Source organism: Dermacentor andersoni, chromosome 4 (assembly GCF_023375885.2).
Source record: "Dermacentor andersoni chromosome 4, qqDerAnde1_hic_scaffold, whole genome shotgun sequence".
Taxonomy (NCBI): domain Eukaryota; kingdom Metazoa; phylum Arthropoda; class Arachnida; order Ixodida; family Ixodidae; genus Dermacentor; species Dermacentor andersoni.
This window is the reverse complement of record NC_092817.1, coordinates 631,206-651,358: the sequence shown is the minus strand read 5'-3', so window position 1 is coordinate 651,358 and position 20,153 is coordinate 631,206. Positions and strand designations below refer to the sequence as shown.

The window sequence follows — 20,153 nt, the reverse complement described above, 5'->3', positions numbered from 1 at the left end:
GTGAAAGAAAAGTGCCGCGGGTCTCTTTGCTCGCTCCGTCTCTCCACATGTGGAGCGCTTGGCACCGCTCGACCGGTGCGCTCCAGCACAGCTTTCTTCCCTGCCTCGTCTCATCGTTCATTTCTCTCTTCCCCACCAGCAGCCAACCGCGACGCTTGCTGTGCTGCAATAGTGCCTTTTCTTCTCCCCAATCACTTTCTCCCTCTCTTCTCAGCAGCGTCGCCTCTCGTCGCGTTGGGGAAGCGTTTCTCTCCTTCCAGTTTCCCAGCAGCAGATCCCTGACAAGGTACCGCGGAGAGGCCTGGGTTTATTGCACATGTTCTTCGTCATAATTCTAGCGACCTGTGTTCAGTGGAGGTTTTGAGTTGTGTGGAGCAAGGCGACGCATGATGTCCCGAAAACGGACAGCTCTGTCGCTCGGCAGTAAGCTGAATATTATCGAGGAAGTGGAATAGCAGCATGGAGCCACGAAAGCCAGCATTGCCCGGTACCTTAAGATACCCGAATCTTCGCTTAAGATGATCCTGGCAAACAAAGCGGTGATATTGCAGAATGCCAACAAGCTCGGGCTCAAGCGGAAAGCAGCAAAAGAAGGACAGCATGAGAAGTTTGAAAAAGGGCGGTATTATTTACCATATGCAGCCTGAGCAAACCCTTGCGTTTAAGGGTGACAGCTGTCATGGTGGCAAGCGTAGTAAAAAGCGCGTGACGGCACTATTCTGTGCTAACGAGGATGGTTCTGAGAGGCTGCCTGTGCTCTTTGTTGGATGGTTTGCAAAGCCATGGTGCTTTAAGAACTTGAAGACGCTGCCGTGCAGCTGCAACTTCAACAACGGGGCGTGGATGACTTCAGCAATTTTTTTGCAGCAGCTTGATAACAGAATGGGTGCTAAGGCAAGGAAAATATTGCTTTTCATGGACAACGCACCATGTCACCCACCCAATACGTCCAGCCTCAGGAACATAAAGGTTGTTTTTTTTCCACCCAACTGCACAAGCCGGCTGCAGCCGCTGGATGCCGGCATCATTAAGTGCGTCAAGCAAGGGTACCGGAAGCGGTTAGTGCAGCATCGGATGGCAGCTATGGGGCGCAATGAGTCGGAAAAAAAAAAATCACTGTGCTCGACGCCATGCATTATTGCCAGTTCATGGAACGCAGCGTTTCGAAGCACAGTCGCTATCTCGTTCAAGCACTGTGACTTTAAGCGAGAGACTGCCTCCTCTGCTGGGGATGCAACGACCTCGATGCCGCTCGAGGCCGATGCAGGCTTCGCCGCCAACGATTTCGAGTGTTTAAACCTCACCACCATCTTCGCTGAGTACGTGAAGGCCGACAACAATGTTGCGATCTGCGGCGAAGTGTCGCTGGATGACGCCATCGAGAAGGCTTTGCCTAGTGCCGACATCGCTGCGACATCGGACGAAGACAACGACAACGCCACAGATGCCGTGCCTGTGCCTACCAGGTTCGCCGAGGTGCTACGGCACATAGACGGTATCCGGAACTTCATTTGTTCACGCGACGCCGCAGAGGACCTCCTTTTGGACGTTGCCCAACTCGAGTGAAAGCTCTTGGTTCACGGATCAAACAAGGTCCAAAAGAAACTTACTGATTTTTTTAAAAGTTCACGCCGGCTTGCAGGAATCGCGGCAGTGGGCAGTGGAGTGCCTGAAGGTTCGTTTTAATAAAGCATGATTGGTACCTGTACTGCAGCATTAATTCTTATTGCATTTACCTTTTTGGTAATTTGGGTTTGCAAGCCCTGCAGAGTGTGTTAGTAGTTTACATTGAAGTTTGTCGTAAATCTGTTGCACAATATAAGTAGTATTTTATAGGCATAATTTATGTTCGGATTTTATGACGCCCACATTTTACGACGCTTTTTCGCGGTCCCGTGAAAGTTGTATAATCGGGGTTCCACTGTATCAGCTGTTGTAGTGCCCCGAGTCGGAATAGCCAATGCAGCTCTTTTTAATTAGTTAAAAGAGTATGCTTACACAATATGAACACTTTGAAAGCAAATACAGAGCATGGCAATAAATAATTTTTGTAAACCACATGCTGCATTGAAGTTATTTTTAAAGAAGAGATAAATACAGTGAAGTAACATGAACATATATTGACCTATTTCATGTAAAAGAATAAAAAGAGACCAAGCACTCACTACCACCACTAGCAAGAACAAAAAAAAAAACATGAAGGTTTCAGAATTGACCACAACGCGTGACACAGCTGGGCTAAAGTTAATCTGCACTAGTTGCAGACATCAGGGCTTCGAAACTCAGGCATTTCCCATTACTGCAAAGTGATGTTAAGAGGCATTCAAAACATGGTTGAATGCCCTGTCAAAAGCCTTTAATGCTCACAGACACCAGGTTTTACAGCCAATGTGCAGGTAGCTGAGGCTAGCATACAACAAACATTATACGCTGCAGGCCGCATTTCAGTGCCATCGATAGGTAGAGCAACAGCCGATTGCATGCAACGCATGGGTGATTGCGTGACGTTTTATTGCGATAGCAATTATATGGACACTGCAGGTGTGTTTTTGTCATCGACGTTGCCGTGAGGTTTCGTACGAGTGAAACCGTGTGAGAGTGAGCCGGCGAATGTGGTTCAATCTTGCGTGCGTCAGCGAAGAACGCAGCCCAGATGCGTGCCCTCTCCTGTCCCGCACGAGGCAGGGGAGTCAGGCAAAAGAGGAGGGGCGTTCTTCTCTGGTGGTTGCTAGGGTACCGCGATGTCCTCCTCACCCACCGCTCTGTACAGAGTGGAGACAACTGCGGCATTTATTACAACTTTGGCCATGCGAATCGGCAATGCTGTAGTAGACGCCTTTGGCAAATGCCGTAGGGACGCGTTGCCGGCGCACGTGTGTCTTGAAAGTGATCTGCAAATGTGGCCAAAGTGTGCGCTTGTGCGGGACTCATCTTTGAAGTGATCTGCGATGTTCGCAGAGTGCACGTACTCCCAATAGCTTCGTATGTGCCATGCTTTTCACGTTTCATTCGCGTTGAAGCGAGAGATGCATGAAGGTCAATTCGCTTGCTGTTGCCACGATTCCTCACTCCAGAATTTTGACAGCGAGTTTCCACGCTCATCGAGCTAGATATGTTCATATTTACCTGTGTGCGCATGACATATTGCTGGTCAATTTAATCAAAACACGTTGGCGGGATATTTGGTTTGGATCCATGATGGAATGTGTAAGCACGGCTGAAAAAGGACGTAGAAAGGAGCAGACACAAAGACAGCGCTGTCTGTGTGTGTCTGTTTCTTTCTACGTCTTCATTGAGTCACGCTTATATATTCTATATTTGTTAATTTTGTTAGTAAGCGAATGTTTACATTTATACGGTCCCTAAAATTACTATCCTTACTTCGTACAGCTATCTACTAATTTGCTATCGCAATCAGTACTTCGCCTTTCTGGCGGAACTGCGAATGTTTTTGAAGGTGCCGTCGCCTGCTTTTTAACAATAAGCACTTCACAGCTTTGTTCCGCCTTCTCTGGCTTAAATTTTGCATGTTCTTTTTTCTCTTTTCTTTCTTCTTTTTTTCAAAGGGGGGCATCATCATTTAAAGGGAGGTGTCTCATCACTAACAACAACCTAATGTTTATCGTATCTTCTGTACTGTAGACGAGGCAATGAAGTTTAAACGACCTGCCTTGGTTGCTTATGCCTACGCTGTTGGACTGCTAAGCACGAGTTCGTAGGATTTAAACCCGGCCACCGTGGCCGCATTTCGATGGGGCGAAATGCCAAAACCCGCATACTTACGGTCTATTTGGGTGCACGTTAAAGAACCCCAGGTGGTTCAAATTTCCGGAGTTTCCCACTACGGCGTGCCTCATAATCAGATCGTGGTTTTGGCACGTAAAACACTATAATTTAATAATCTAATCTAAGTTTAAATGTGGAAGTGCTCGCTGGAGGTGCCGTGACATGAAGCAAGAAATAAAAACATATGGATCGCTCTAAACCAGCTGTAAACAAAGTGCGGTTGCTTATCTTATCCGTCGAATAGCGGTGATCCACTGCCGTCGTCGCTCTTGGTTGCGAAGCAGCACAGGAAACTAAGTGTGTGCCTGTCGAGTTTTTTTATGTGTTAAAGCACCCAACTACGCAACAGTTGTTTCAAGACATCACTGAAGGCTGACAGAAGCGTTAAATTACGATCAAGTGCACACGTGCATAGGTGCTAATGGGAACAGTGCTTGCCTGAGCCCGCCTACACTTCACAGCCTTCGCGGCAGGTGGCATTGCCGGTGTTTTGCGCATGGCATATTGCAAAAAAGGGGAATCCAAGAAAATTTTTATTTTCTAGCACTTTTGTCCCAAGTGTATGCCACTTGCAACATTAGCTATTACAGTATTGCATGGGTTAGGACTAGTGTCTGGAAGACAGTGTTCACTCGATGACAACTTGACACGCTGTACTTTGATTTTTACCTTCAATTTGTTTGTGTTGTTTTGCAGGTTGTTTTCAGCTTCACTGTTCTGCTTAGCCCTCTTTAGTATTGTGGAAGCTCGTGTGGATTGATGTGAAACAGGAGAAGAGGCTCAGACTGTGGCATACGTGTTCATGAGTGACTGCATATTCTGCTGATAATTAAGATATCTTCATGTCACTGCACCAGGTTTCCGTGAAGCTGTTTTTTTTTATGGGAGTGCTCATGGTCTTCTGCGAGTTGTTCACTCGCACTAGTGCTACATCATACAAGTGCTCACGCATTGTAGTGTGGTTGTTTAGGGTCTCATAATAATGGACATTGGACTGATAAGGAATCAGAGTATAAACAGCTCCTCCGCTGAAGTGCAGGTGCTTGTTTGTGCAGGGATCACTTGTTCCATACAGAGTAAATCACAAGTGGTTAGTCTGCAGCGGTGCTGTGTTGAAGAATAAATATTTTTAAAGAAAGGAAAGGCAGAATTCTCTTCATAGAAAGGGGCAGTTTGATCCACTTAACGAGATGTGACGCCACTGTTTCTCCTACAGAAAAAATTTGCAAGCTTGTGTGTATTTCTACTTTGCTTTGGTTGAAAGATCCATTGGGTTCCAGGTGGCCAACTGGGAGGAGGCTGTGGCACCTCTGCCTCACTTGGTGACACGACCCACAGACGGGGCGCCTCCTTCAGCCTCCTGCTTTCTGCACACCAGCTCGTGCTGGAAACCTCGCTTCACACCTTGGGGCACCCGCGGCTTCTCTGATGTGCACATGGTGGCACGGGCACGGAGAGCTGCATCCATTGGAGCTGCTGGCAGCAGTGCTCGTCCATCACACTTCCCCACCAAAAATAATGCAGAGGTAATCTGCCTTTTTTCATTTCCAACTGCCTCTGAGAAGAGCCCATTAAGCAGCAGCTGGGACTCTCCTTAGTGACATCTGTTCTGATCTGAGTCGCTGCACATGTAGCATGCAGAGAAGCCTAAATTCAATGTTGTATAGTAAAACTTTGTTGATTTGGATTTCACAGGACTGGAAAAAAATGTCCCAATCATATAAATGTCATATTGTCACGTGGTAGTGACTGTGAAGAAAGCAGCCAAACTGAGAAAGACGAAACTAGCGTTTTATTGGGCGAACTTGTGCCCTCAAAAACAGGCTACACTCAAAGAACGGTGACAGCGGCAAACACAGTCTGCGATCGTCAAAAATCTGATCAACGGGTCAAGCGCATCGGCTTTTATACATCAATTGTCGAATGTTCCAGACTAATCGCTGGGACCCGCGCGCCTTCCACAAAGTTCTACATTATTCGCATCGCACACACATGCAATCAGATTACACAAGGTTTAGTCACAGGCAGTGGATAGAACCATCGATAACATTCCAGAAATTTCCCACACATGCAAGCGCATCCTGCGCTGTGCGATAACATTTGTTAGGTGGTGAAACGTGTCGCCCGATGAAGACAAGTACACATGTCAATATTATCAAGGGTATCAATAGAACAATAAAAAATGCCCACCAAATCAACACGCATTTATGTACTGAATTAATAAGCTAATCTTGTTTCTATTTTGAACAAAACGGTGTAGAAGCTGCAATTCTTGTCATCTTGTGACTGGTTAGTGCTCGCAGTCGTGAAGGCCTCGTGACTTCCACCCGAGTGTGGCAGCGGCTAGAGGCCCATATCTTGATCTCAGGCAGGCTTTTCACTTCTGCGGGCACATTCTGATTATCTTAAAGTGAAGCTTTCCTTGCCTCTTTCTTTAACCTTCCCACTGCTGCGGCTGCTGCTGACTGGCTGCTGTCTTGCCTAATAGCTCATACACAAGACTTTCTGTCTTGTATCTATTCCTATAGTTTTACTCCTACTTATGATCATTTATTCGTTGTCATGTCATTCCCACTGTCGTCCCACCATTGTCATTGTGCTCACAGCATCTACTTTGAAAGGGTGAGCTAGGTGTAGAATAATGTGCTGGTCGAACTGCATCTCTCAGGATTGGCATCGTGTTGTCATGCCATTGTTGTCACACCTGATATGTCATGAGCCATACGCAAAGTAAACAACAGAAGAAAAAATATGCTTATTTAGCACATGTTCTTTTTATATCTTTATGCCATGACGTCACTGCTAATGTCATGCATAACAGGCAAGAAAGTAAGATCCTGAATTCTATGTAGCACTCCTGTCTTCCATAAGTTGGGCTGGACCGGTGGACGTCGTTCCCTTGTTGACCTAAAAGCTTGGGTTGCTGAAGAAGTGTGGCTCTGTGGTCTTTTGGTTGTCTGTGGTTATTGATGACAACATTGTGTTATGATGTGTTCATTTAAGGCTTGACCATGGTTTCAACTGGTCTACATGATGTCAAGGCTGTTCACTGAGGAGGTTCACCGTTGCCATAACTATCAACATGATAAGCGATGACGTGGCCATTGTGTAGTTTGAAACTATTCTGTCCACCTAGTATTGTTCGAACATTATTAAGCTGTCCAGCTAAATCACTGATCATAGCGCCACACTGCTGAATGTTTGCATCACAAACGTACCAACAAATAAGATTGCTTCAGGCCCATCTTCACTTGACCTTAGTGACCACTAACCAGTTTTTGCTCTTTCTTCTATTATACCTAATAAACCTAATTTCACCAATGTATCACAGTGTGTATGACGTATTGACGTACAACAATGTATCGCGTCATAAACCAGCTCACACTTGAAAAATGTTGCTCAGAAATAGTGCTTATGATCTGGTCTTTTGTTTATTTTGTTTTGTGCAAAACAGTATTCTGATCGTGCATATAGCATTTTCTTTTGCTATCTCACAACATGTTATTACGGCAATTTTCCTATGGTACTGTGTTGTGTCGGCAGCGGCAGGCAAGCGGGGGGCCCCGACGGGCGAACGCGCGGCTAGCGCCGGCGCAGTGAAGGAGACACGGAGCTAACTGCTCCCGATGAAAACCGGAACGAAGATAGAGCCGACCCGCGGCCGTTTATTACTTATAAAGGCTTCACACGCTAGATGACACCTCCCGATTGGTCCAAGCTTGTCACATGACAGAAGGGGGGTGCGCCATCTAGCTAAACAACTACAAAACATACATGTACGATGACACAGAGATCTGACAGGGGGCGACACTATACTACATCATCCCCCTCTGGAAACAAAGCAAGCATACAGTGAAACGCGCACACAAGGCGCGCACTTAAGTCCAAAAGCAATTTCAGTTCGTTCCCCCCTACGTTCACACACGCGGACCAGTCGCACACACAGCACGCACTTAAGTCCACAACAAATTCAATCCGTCTCTGCCCAAGTTCACATACACGTGCACCAGTCTTGGGCACCAAAACACAGGCAGTCACTCAAACAAAGTCTGACAAGGAACACGGCACAAAACTCACTGCACCGCAACAAGGAGCACATTTTATACCTATGTTAATGAAACATGTGGACTGTCTGCTAAATGTCACAACGAGGCCCTTAGCCGTGGCATTTCGAAGACGGAAATACACTCTACACTACAGAAACAAAATCATCGAGCCACGGAGGCCGTTTTCTGTCACGATGAGGACGCAAGCATACCTCAGAAAAACTTTGGGGGTTGCGACGCGTATCGGTCGACTTTAAAGACCCAGTCGTCCCACTATTATTTACCTCCCCCTGGTTGGAAAACTGAATGTGGTTGTCGCTCAAAGCTGGAGAGGGTTGCCCAGGAAGCTCCTCTCGACGTCCCAACAAGTCCTGGGAGGCTACCAATTCCCCAACGGAATCAGAGACGACTGCTGACTGTGTAGACTCGGAAGTGATACAGTCAGACGCACAACTTAACTGAAGCTTATGACTATGAGAAGACGCTGTCACTACAGACTAGTCATCGGAATGACTATCCAAGTTTGAATATGAGTACAAAAAGTCCCTATTACTTGTACACAATGTACTACCTGCTGGATCCTTCATCACTACGGTTAACTTAGACACATGCCACGTCTTCCCATCACTGAGTAGAAAAGTAGATGGTCCTATCTGGGCCTTGACTTTACGAGGTTTACTGTACTTAAAAAATCCTTTCCTGTTAAATCTTATTCTGACGGTGTCTCCCACCTTGATACGAGTTGCCTGAGCACCTCTACGTTTTTCTACGTACTGTTTAGTCTGCCACTGTTTCTGCAAGACCCTTTCTTGAACTTGAGACACAAGACTGTCCTGTTCCCGTAGATCTACACAGAGCCGCATGGTTCCATCCTTCTTGCGCACCACCACGAGTGGAGACACCCACTCAGTAGCCTCGACGCGCTCGATGACGTCGCAGTCCTCGAGACGTCGCAATTCATGTGTGACCAGGTCACGGAGGGCCAGGGGTAGTCGGCGCAACTTTGAAGATACTGGTTTCGCATCTTGCTGCCGATGAATTCTGTGCACAAAGTTGTTGACGAGGCCCAACTCGTCACTGGAAAGGTGATCAAAATCCGGAGGCACACCTGTGGGGCTCTGTACTGAAGGAAGCGATGGTAGACGACATGTCAACGACGTACCGTCGATCTGTATGCCCAAGCGTTGGATGGCGTCTAAACCCAGCAGTGATGTTCCTGTAGTCGTTACGTGGAACGTGACGGAGCATGACCTTTGGAAAAACTGGAGAGTGGCTTGAAACAGGCCTTGAATGTCGATGCGTTGCTTGGAGAAATTTTTCAAGTCCACTGTTTGTGATAGTCTGTGCTGTCGACCAAAGTGCTTTCCAAAATCTTCGGCAGTCATCAATGAGACAGACGCTCCCGTATCCACCGGCAGTCGCATGGAGACGCCGTTCACTACGACTGGAACTTCCAAATCTTTTTTAGTTTCAAAAGCGCTTACCGTCAAGACAGACGCGGACGGCTGCCCTGCGGAAGTTGAAGACAGCATCTCTGCGGAAGAGACGTGTTGAACAGTATGGGTTTTTCGGCAAACTGATGCAAAATGGCCCAACGTGTGGCAGGCGTTGCACCGCCGATTCCTTGCTGGACAATTCCTGTACGTTGCAATATGCTTCGTGCTGCCACACCGATCGCATGCACCGCGGTTCCCGGAGGAGCCATGTGCGAAATGTCGGCCCTCTTGGCAGCTTCCCGGAAGAAGTCGGCCCTCTCGGCAGCTTCCCGGAAGAAGTCGGCCCTCTCGGCGGCTACACGGAAGAAGTCGGTCGTCTCGGCGGCTTCTCGGAACAAGTCGGCCATCTTCATGGCCTCCCGGACTACGTCGGCCATCTTGGCGGCTCCCCGGAAGAAGTCGGCCATCTTGGCGGCTCCCCGGAAGAAGTCGGCCATCTTGGCCCGTCGACGGAACGCCAAGTTGAGATGCCTCGATTCTTCGTACATTTTCGGAGCCGAACGCGCGGTTCGCTCGATGCAAGGCTTCTAACGAGCGTCCAATTTCTTCTGCCTTGTCCAGGGACAGGGTTTCGCCATGAGCCAGCAACTTTTCGCGAACGCTGACGTTCGCTACCCCATGTATAATTTGGTCTCGGACGCGCTCGTTGTAGGCTGTGCCGAAGTTGCACTGTACCGCCTTCTCCTTCAATGCGGTCACGAATTCCAGGAATCCTTCTCCCTCGAACTGCTTTCGACTGGTGAATTCGTGCCTTTCCGCCAGGACATTTGTTGACTCGGCGAACAGCCGGTCAAGCCGCTGCAAGAGTTTCTGGAACTCTGACGCTGGCGGGACCGCATCACTTGATGACGCTGCGCCGGTCGACTGCCTTGCTGCTTCGCTTGACGCTGACGCTGTGCCGGTTAACTGCCTTGCTGCTTCCTGCTCCTCGTCTGCAAAGTACTTCCGTTGTCCCTCACGCCCGAGAGCGCTGACGAGCGCGGACGCTCGTCACGTGTCCGTCCAGTCGCCATCGCCGGCCGCTTCGAGGTGGGCCTGAAAAATTTTTTTTCCATCGATGCCATGGAATTAACGGTGGCCCGGGCAATTCCAGAAAAACGGGAAGGTTCGCCGTGAAAGACGCCATGCCCGGTAGCGTGCAGGAGACAGTGCAGAAAACAAGCGGGAGCTCGCAGCAGGAATGGGGCAAGGAAGAACAAAGGGGTGAGAAGGCCTAGGCTCGGAAGCCTCGCGACGCCAAGTGCGTCGGCGGCGTTTGCTTGCCATGCGGACACAGGAAGGGACGCTTCACTTACGAAGCTCGTTGGTTTCCCGGGGCTTCGGTCGGAACCGTTGCGGGATCTCATCCTCGTCGCCAAAGATGTTGTGTCGGCAGCGGCAGGCAAGCGGGGGGCCCCGACGGGCGAACGCGCGGCTAGCGCCGGCGCAGTGAAGGAGACACGGAGCTAACTGCTCCCGATGAAAACCGGAACGAAGACAGAGCCGACCCGCGGCCGTTTATTACTTATAAAGGCTTCACACGCTAGATGACACCTCCCGATTGGTCCAAGCTTGTCACATGACAGAAGGGGGGTGCGCCATCTAGCTAAACAACTACAAAACATACATGTACGATGACACAGAGATCTGACAGGGGGCGACACTATACTACATACTGCACACATTAAAGGAAAAAAATTCAAAAGCCATGGATCAGCACTAGTCTTCAAATAACAAAAAAGAAAAACAACATGTATCATAAGTTTCTTCAAACACGTGACGTGGCGACTCTAAAAGAATTGAAAACGTATTGCAATTTATTAAATACCAACATACGAAAAGCTAAGAAGATTTATTATGGATGCCTATCCGTCAAGGTTTATGATGATCCTTGTAAACTGTGGAATGCAGTGAATAATGTGGGACAATTTACGGAAAGCAAAATGCATATTAACATCAAAGCCTTCTCCCAAGGCATGAGCGATGATGCAGCTATCACGGCTTTGAACAAGTATTTTACCCACTCCAGTGACTATTTGCTGCCTTCAGAACAGAGTACACAGGAAAGAATTTCCCGTAGAGCGAGGCAGCCTAACATAATGAGTTTAGCCTCAGTGACACCTTCTGAGGTTTTAAGCTCGATAAATAGACTACGTAAGAATGCCGCAACAGGTGCTGATGAATTAAGCGTCGCACCTCTGAAGTATGTTTTGGATCTCACCTCTCAGCCCCTGGCTCATATCATTAATCGTGTTTTCGTTTCTGGTCTTTTCCCTTCTGATCTCAAGCTTGCGCATCCTGTGCACAAAGGCGGTGCTCTAAATCATATTTCGAACTGTTGGCCAATATCTGTCTTGACTGTACTATCGAAAGTGTTTGAATCTGCCATAAATTGCAAACTAAGGAACTTTCTTACTAAGTATCAAATGAACAATGCTCATTACGGATTCCAGAAAAGCAAGTCTGCTTAATTAGCCCTATTAAACATAAAAGAAGAGATCCTAAACAATATAAAGAAAAGACTATATACAGTTGGATTGCATCTTGATCTGAGAAAGGCTTTTGATAGCATAAAACAGGATATTCTAGCACAAAAATTATTCGACTATGGAATATGCAGTGCTGCTCTTGAACTTATTAAAAATTACTTTCCTGCCGGCAAGTGTGGGATTCTCACCCGTGCTCTTGGGACAAAGAAGCAACAACACAGTAGTGCAAGGGCATTTATTGTGCCTTTTATACACTAATGTTTGCTAGCCGAATCGCTATCCGCAAAACATGCTGATGGGTGCATTAAAAATTGAGGAAGCCTGACTCACCACGACCGTATAGCGAGCGAATATTTTCGCCCCATGCTGGACACTCCTGGTCATTGGCGCATACAGTCACGCGAATGGTGGCGCGTTCGAACAATCGTGTTCGTTCATTCTGGTGTCCTGTTCCTAGGCCATCCAAGACGGTTTCGCAGAAGCATGGATCGGCGCACGCGCGGAACGTCTGCTCCGCTTGCCAACCCCGAGCCAAAGAGCCTGTTCCCTGTCACGCCCGACAAACGCCGCCATTAGGTAGCGCTAGCAGCGCCACACTCGCTCCATCTCTCGTAATGCGCTGCAATCCGACCAATCGCCGCCGGCACTAAGCTGCGCAGTGACACCTGATTACAGGAGATGCGAGACATGCGGGGAAAACAACCTATCAAGGGGCACGCCACAGTCGCGCATTCCCACAAAAGCAATATGTTAAACTCGGAAGGTTAATGTCAGCAGAAGCTGAATTTAAGCAAGGCATTCCACAAAGTTTGATCTTCGGACCCTTTATATTAGTCTTAGTATTGATCTTATACTTTATATTAGTGATCTACATAATATCCCTTACACAGAAAACTAATTATGTATGCAAATGACACGAATGCCTTTTTTAGTGCTGAATCAATGAATATTCTTCAAGTTTCTGTAAACAATTATTTAAGGCATCTGGAAGAGTGGCTCCATGAAAACAAACTTGCATTAAACAGAAGTAAAGCAAAATACGTTACTTTTAGGCCTATGTACAAACCTTGTATTAACCTGAAATTTTCCTTTCAAAGCACCACTTCAGAGTGCATTCGCATGCAAAAATTTCTAGGTGTTTGGTTTGAGGAAAACGTGTCGTGGAATGCCCACGTGATAAAGCTTGCTTCTGAATTAGGCAAAACTGTAGGCTGCCTGTACAGGTTATCAAATCTAGTATCATTATGGCAAAAAAAGGCTATATATTACGCCCACTTCTACTCTCGCTTGTCTTACTGTGCGCTAGTATGGGCAAAAACGTCTGCTCAAAACCTAAAAAGACTCAAGGTATTGCAAAAAAAAGGTTCTTAGAATATTTGAAAATTATCAAGGGCACTCTCGCGAACTACATATTCATCAGCTGTTTATAAGTCACAATATTAACAGAGCAAGTGATCTTTATACATTTTTATTTTTATTTATTTTACAAGTACTGCCAGCCTTGTTATCAGGCCTTAGGCAGGAGTAGGCATGTGGAACAAAGAAACAAGTATGAAATAACATCAAACAAGGTAACAGACACTGAAAAGAATCTGCATAACAAACAACATAAGAGAAACCTTTTCACAATCATGATTTGACTGGTAAAAACGAGGGATGAATGCTATGGTTTATTCACAAAGTGCAGAAAGAAAGGATGAAACTGTTGGACAGTCGACATTTGTTGCAGGTAATGCGTTCCATTCGGAAATCGTGTGCGGGAAAAAACAGATCTTAAATGTGTTGGTCCTGCAGGAAAAATCTCTAACCTTTTTGTTGTGATAAGAGCGTGTGCAGTGGTGGCTAGCCGGTAGAATGCATAATGTCTTATCTATTCCTAATTGACTGTTATAGAGCAAGAAGAAAAATTTCATTCTGTCCCAGTAACGCCTTATTGCAAGGTTTTCCAGTTCTGCAGCTTCTAGAAGAGATGATGGGGATGTGCGCCAGCTGTACGAATTGAAAATAAAACCTGGCTGATTTTCTTTGGACTTCCTCTATTTTAGTGATGTTGGCTTGTGTGTGTGGATCCCAAACAATCGTAGCATATTCTAGAATGGGTCGGGTGAATGTTTTATATGCTAAATGTTTTATTTCACGTGAAGCATTTCCTATTGATCGCCTTAAAGAGCCTAGTTTCTTCATTGCTTTATTATAAATGTATGTTACGTGTTCATTCCACCCAAGATCAGATGTTATTACTGCTCCCAGGTATTACATAGACACGACTGATAAAGACTGGCTGTTAATGCTACAAGTAGGGGTTAAGGGATTCTTTTTGCGAGTAATGGTCATTGCAACAGTCTTTTTGAGGTTAATAGTCATCTGCCATTTCGAGCACCATGTTTGTATTCTAGACAGTGAGGTGTTTAAAGCTTCCTGATCATTTGAATTGCGTATTTCGTTGTACAAAATGCAGTCATCCGCAAGATGTTTTATCTTGATGTGTATGTCACTGATGATGTCGTTGATAAAAATAAGAAAGAGGAGCGGCCCTAACACTGATCCCTGTGGAATGCCTGAGTGTACAGTTGTGGGTGCCGAAGCTGTATGGTTGACCTGAACACTTTGTTTCCGTAATGAAAGGTATGCTTTAATCGAGTTAACTAAGGCGTCGTTCTTTAAAATAGGTTTAAGTTTAAGAAGTGTTTGGAGTGAGAGACGCGGTCAAATGCTTTTTCAAAATAGAGAAATATCAAGTCAATTTGGCTATGTCTATCTAAAGCTGTCGCTAAGTCGTGAACTGTTTCTACGAGCTACGGGAGAAAAACCTTGCAGGAAACCATGTTGTCTTGCGTCAATTATTGCATTGTCGTTAAGAAAGGCAGAAATGTGCTCTGAAATTATGTGTTCGAAAGTTTTTGCGCATGTGCATAGTAAAGATATCAGAGAGCTTTAGAATTGGGGGCACAAGGCTCTGGGCCCCCAAGCCGCGTTGCGTCGGTTGCTCTTGGGTTTAGAGGAGCAGCAGAATTTGAGGATTGGATCGAACGCAGACAGCATTGGGTTGAGTGCTCGGGACGCCGCAGTGTGGAAAATAGAAAGGTGCTTGGAAGCAAAAAAAAAATTAAAAAAAAAGAAAGAAAAAAGTGAACCTTTTTTCTTACAAGTGAAAACGAACAGAATGCATTTTTGAGCAAAAAGAGCGAACAATAAAATGTAAGAAACGTAATCACTGTGTTAGTACCGGTTAGTATTACGAATTAAGTGCGCAATTCTAAGCCAAGCAAAGCCTCCTGGCTATCTCGCAATATCTCGTCACCCGCAAGGGCGGCCCAACACGGCTTGGGGGCCCACGCTAGTTTTCGATTTTTGGGTCTTGGGTTAACGCGAATGCAAGAACCCAAGACTGGCTTGGGTTGTGCACGTGCGCACTTGGGCCCCCAATTCTAAAGCTCTCTATTGGCCTGTATGATGTGAGGAGAGACGGATTTGCTGTTTTTGGTATGGGGATGATTTTCGCGTACTTCCAGTCGGTTGGAATTCACGCACATGACAGTGATTTCTTGAATATTAAAGTTAAATACTTTGAACACCATTCAGTGTACCTGGAAAGAAACGCATTCGGGATTCCATCAGCTCTGGGCGATTTCTTAGCATCGAGGTTAAGCATAAGTGCTAAAACACCTTCCTCAGTAATTGTGGCATCACCAATCGGCAGAATGTGTTCATAGCTAGGGAACTGTGGGCTGATACCGTCGTCACGCGTAAACACGGAGCAGAAGTATCGGTTGAGCACATCTGCGGTTTCGGCATTGTCAGTTAAAAAGGTATCACCAATACAGAGTTTGCGTGCAGCTTTCTTTTTTGGCTATAAGTGCTGCCAGAACTTTCCTGGGGATGAGATGAGAAAATGTTTTGTGTTATTTTTTTATAGTATTTTTGTGCTTTTTTTATTTTATCAGCGAATAATGTATGCAAGCCAAGAAGCCGATCGCTTGTGGGAAGGTTGGGCGCTGCTTGAGTTGTTTTCTTGCCTTTTTCAGTTTCCGCTCTATTCATTCTATTTCTTTTGCTACCCAAGGATTGCTCTTCCGGAGCACTTTTCGCTTCACAGGTACAAAATCACGGATGCACTTCAAAACCAGGAACTTGAAGTAGCCCCATATATCATCAATAGAATATTCGGTTGATTCACACATGGCATGAAATTCTGAAAAAGCGCCATCTAGGGGTGTCCAATACATCAATATCACTGGCACGGGAGAAATCTGGGACAATTCTTTCTTGTTTTTCAATCTGTGGAGCAAAGTTCACTTCCAACCTAAGGTATACCATATTGTGATCCAATATACCTTTGAAAACCTGAATTTGTGGGTTGCGGAGGACTACGGCAGTATTTGCAAGGAAAAGGTCCAGAATTAATAGTGTATTGTTTTGAATACGGGTAGGTTCTTTGACAAGCTGTGAAAGGTTGTGAAGCACTACTATATCTACGAAAGGTTCAGAAGCACTTGAGAGGGGTTCAGGGAAATCGTTATTCCAGTTTACAGAAGGAACATTAAAATCACCCGCAAGTAGCATACTGCAGCGCTTATTCTTATAGGCGCACAAGAACTCATTAAGATTTTCAAAGAAGGTGGTGTCGCAATTTGGAGGCTAATAAAACCCTCTTATGATTAGATTACACTCGTCAAGAAAAATTTTCACAACAACACATTCAATTCCTGCATTATCAGGCATCCTAGCAACACTCAATGTTTCTCGGCAATGCCGCCGCCACGGGAATCCTGTCATGTCTGTAGATTCCGTAACCACGAGGTGTTATTTCAGAGTCGCTGACATCACTATGCAACCAGTGTTATTGTTAGAACATGGGGTTTGTGGGCAGTTACAATACTCTCTAATTCGGCGATTTTGTTTGCTATGCTCCGAGCATTTATGTTTGGACAGCGAAAAATTTTAAAAAATTTTTTAACACAGGAACGGGGTCATTGCAGTCCTTTAGGGTTTTCTCGACGGAAGGTGACGGGTATGCGTTTCATCTGAGCGCTGTCCCATCAATACGTTTGATTGTCAACCTTTATGTTGTCATACCGAAGCCTTACTTTGGCATCTGCTTTCCTATCGTCAGCTGTGCTGTCCCAGAGGTGCTTCCTTATCTGCCATGTGTCTGCTGAAAATCTTCCAAAATTGATATATTTTGCCCTTTGAGCTTGTGGCAGTCACTCAGCATGGTTGTTTTTTCTCGGCGGTCTATAAATTTTAGAATGATACGCCGGTGCTTCTTTGCCCGCTTATGGCCCATCATGTGCAGTCTTTCAATGGAAGATACTCAATAACCTAAGTGCTTTAAAAATAATTCTTCATTTAATGTAGTAAATAGCGAATCCGGTGTTTCGTTCACATCTTCTTTAAAGCCAAAGACTAATAGGTTGTTTCGTCTGCTCCTATCCTTTAAATCAATTAGTTTCTTTTCTAGATTCTGTATTCTTTGCATGTTCTCGAATTGTGCTCCGAGTTCCGCATATTTGGCTGCTATGATTTTTCACGTTCTCAAGTTTAGACTCAATGGTGTTTAATCGCTTCTGCATACTCTTTTGTCCATCAAGAATTTCCCTCACCAACTGTTCAGTAGTGGGTCCAGGATTGGATTCAATATCCCCACTGAGCAGCAGCAACGAGAGCAAAAATTTTTTAACGAACATGCATACTAACGCTTGAAGGGTACGCCAGCTGGACTAGACAGCAGTGAGACGTTTTGACGGAGGAGTATGTGTTACTAACCTGCGTAAACAACATGAATGGGTTGGTCATGGCTCTGACAGATGACCAGCTGGCGTGCCTACTGAGAGTATTCCGGGGCAGGAGGGTGTTTAAGTAGTCGGGTGGAATGGAAGTTGAGTGCGTTGGTTTCCGGTGAAAGCTTGCCCAAGAATCCACCTGAGGTCTGTTTGCACAGTCTCCACAGAGTATGAAAGGGAGTGCAGGGGTGATGCTGCCGGTCGTATCTTGAAGGGCGCCGGCCATTGCTGTCGCAGCGGATAGAAGAATCTGCGTGAACAACACGAACGGGTTGGTCATGGCTCTGACGGATGACCAGCTGGCGTGCCCACATATAATTTACTACTTTATACAAAGAAAAACCAGCTTTATCAGCATTCATTTGATAGCTCCCCCCGATACACTCTCCAAAATCAACTTATACCAGTTCCGTTTTCCCGGTCAAGCTATGGAGAACGTCTTCTTCAATACCACATACCAGCAATGCTGAACAAATTTTTAACTTGCACCGATTTCGAACTGCCTGAATATAAATTCAAGAAACATGTGAGAGCTATGCTTCTAAACATTAAGGAAACGCTCGAACACCAACATCTTTCTTTTGTTACCCTTATCAGGGGCATAGCCGGCGGGTGGTGGGGGGGGTCATATGGGGCTTCAGCCTCCCCCCTTGAAATTTTTTTGTGCTATCATGCACTGCTGACCAAAACAACCCTCGGCGCGGGAAATCATTCTGGATTTTATGTCTTTCACGCTGAAAAAGACATTTCGCCGCGAACATTGCAAACTCGGGCTGGATTTCTTGGCAACGCCCATGCACCTGGAGTCCCATAACGCAAGAAGCCCCAACCGAGCTCAAAGTTTCGGGACATATTGATGGCGAGCGGGCTCGTCGTGGCACCTCGCAGAGGCTGTGGAATTTATGGAGAGCATGCATTTCAATTCCGAATCTTTATGGGTATAAAGTTCTCATAAACTTTTGATGCGAAACGTGCACTGACAATTCCTAAGTCTTGCTTTAGATTTTCAATTCTGGAACTTTGTGGGTGTAATGTTGTTATAAACATTTGACGCCAAAGGTGCATTGACTTTTCTGAAGTTGTACGTCGGTCCATACAACAAGACAAGCCGTATCAACACACTATCAGACAAGTTGACAAAGCATGCAGCGAGGTCTGATGAGATGAAGCGTTGTAGTTGTTCATTTATGCCGTCATGTCACAGAAAAGTACATCAACAAATTTTCACCTGCACGAACGCATCCATGTGAAGACACTAAAGCCAGAAAAGGTAACTATTTTTTTTTTCTACTTTGACTTTTATTCGTGTGGACACATTGAGCCTCTTCAATTTTCCTGTTTTCGCTAACTGCGGGCTGCCAGAACCAGCCAGAGTGCACACGTTTTTCACGTGTTGCCCTGACCACTGCGCGGCGCGCTTCGGTGAGCGTTCTTTTTTCTCTGGCCAAGTGGATTTTGGCCTGGCAGAGTTTTGGACGCTTTCTGGCTAGCAGACGAGAAAAAGAAAGAATTGTCGTTCGCCGCCATCACTGTGCGGACTCAATGGAATGCAATGCATTAGCTTGAGTGCAACCTCTCCGGAATGTCTTGTCTTGCTGATGTAGGATGCCGAGCAATATGCGTATGATTCTCTGTGGGCCAAGCATCTCATGTTTTCCTCGATATTCCTTTGGTAGCCACATTAGGTGCCCAAATGAAACCAAAAATAACAGCACATGATTTATCTGCACTGAATAGAAGTATGGTGGCAAAAGCGGAAGTGGAACAGCTTGAAAGGTATTTACTTGAGGTCACCGACTGTCTCTACAGAAGTGCTGCGAATCGCAATTGGGGGGATAAAAAGTGTTCAATTCAGCGTATTGTGACCTACTTCAAACAGAAAGACCTGTGCCTGCTGCAAGCAGAAAAAGATGGCAGCTTCGTTGTTTTGCCTATTGGTACCTTTAAAGAAAAAGTGGTCATTGCCATTAACAAGAATTTTGCCCCCCAAAATATCCAGATATCCGGAGTAGCTGCACAGCATCACGCCCAAAGCCTTGACGGACATGCTGGAAAAGGTACGCCTGAACCGTTTCCCAGCCATGACAGACACTCTGGCCCCTCTGGCTAGCTCTAGGGAAATGGGGTGCCCGCAGATTTCGACGGTCAGCATGTATGGTGGCACAGACGATGGCAAAAGGGCTGTAGCGGTGGCCCTATAGGTGCTGCGCACAAGTGCTACATGTCGAAAATCGCCGAGTCCTCGGCCACGACGTGGAGCCTGGCCGCGGAAGAACTTGAGCCTGCTGCCGCATGCCCCCGCTGCATACCCTTGCAACAGCTACCCTGGCCGCAGGCTTGTGGGGTACCTGGGCTTGAGCCAGGAAGCTGCTGCTGTTTGCTGTTCGTCCTCCCCTTTGGCATACCCATGCCAGGTGCCCAGTTTTTCCGCACATGAAGCATTGTGCTTTAGAGAACTGGCACTGTGAAGGGGAGTGGGTACCACCACAGTGACCGCAAGTACTGCGCTTTGTTGCCAACTTGTTGACTGCCGTTTCTGTCAACGGTGAGCCAGTCGCACGAGCAATCTCGCCA

The 20,153-nt window shown here is 46.2% G+C and overlaps 1 protein-coding gene across 6 annotated transcripts in view; it reads left to right on the top strand.

Annotated features, from left to right (window-relative positions):
- Positions 1-20,153, top strand: part of tweek (transmembrane protein KIAA1109 homolog tweek) — a 647,796-nt gene that overhangs the window by 246,196 nt on the left and 381,447 nt on the right. For all 6 annotated transcript variants that reach the window (XR_008613545.1, XR_008613544.1, XM_050182732.3 and 3 more), the window contains exon 23: positions 5,067-5,312. Coding sequence is in view for 4 of the 6 variants with exons in the window: in XM_050182732.3 (XP_050038689.2) it covers positions 5,067-5,312 (246 nt within the window). In the remaining 2 variants the exon portion in view is untranslated. The remainder of the gene's footprint in view (positions 1-5,066; positions 5,313-20,153) is intronic.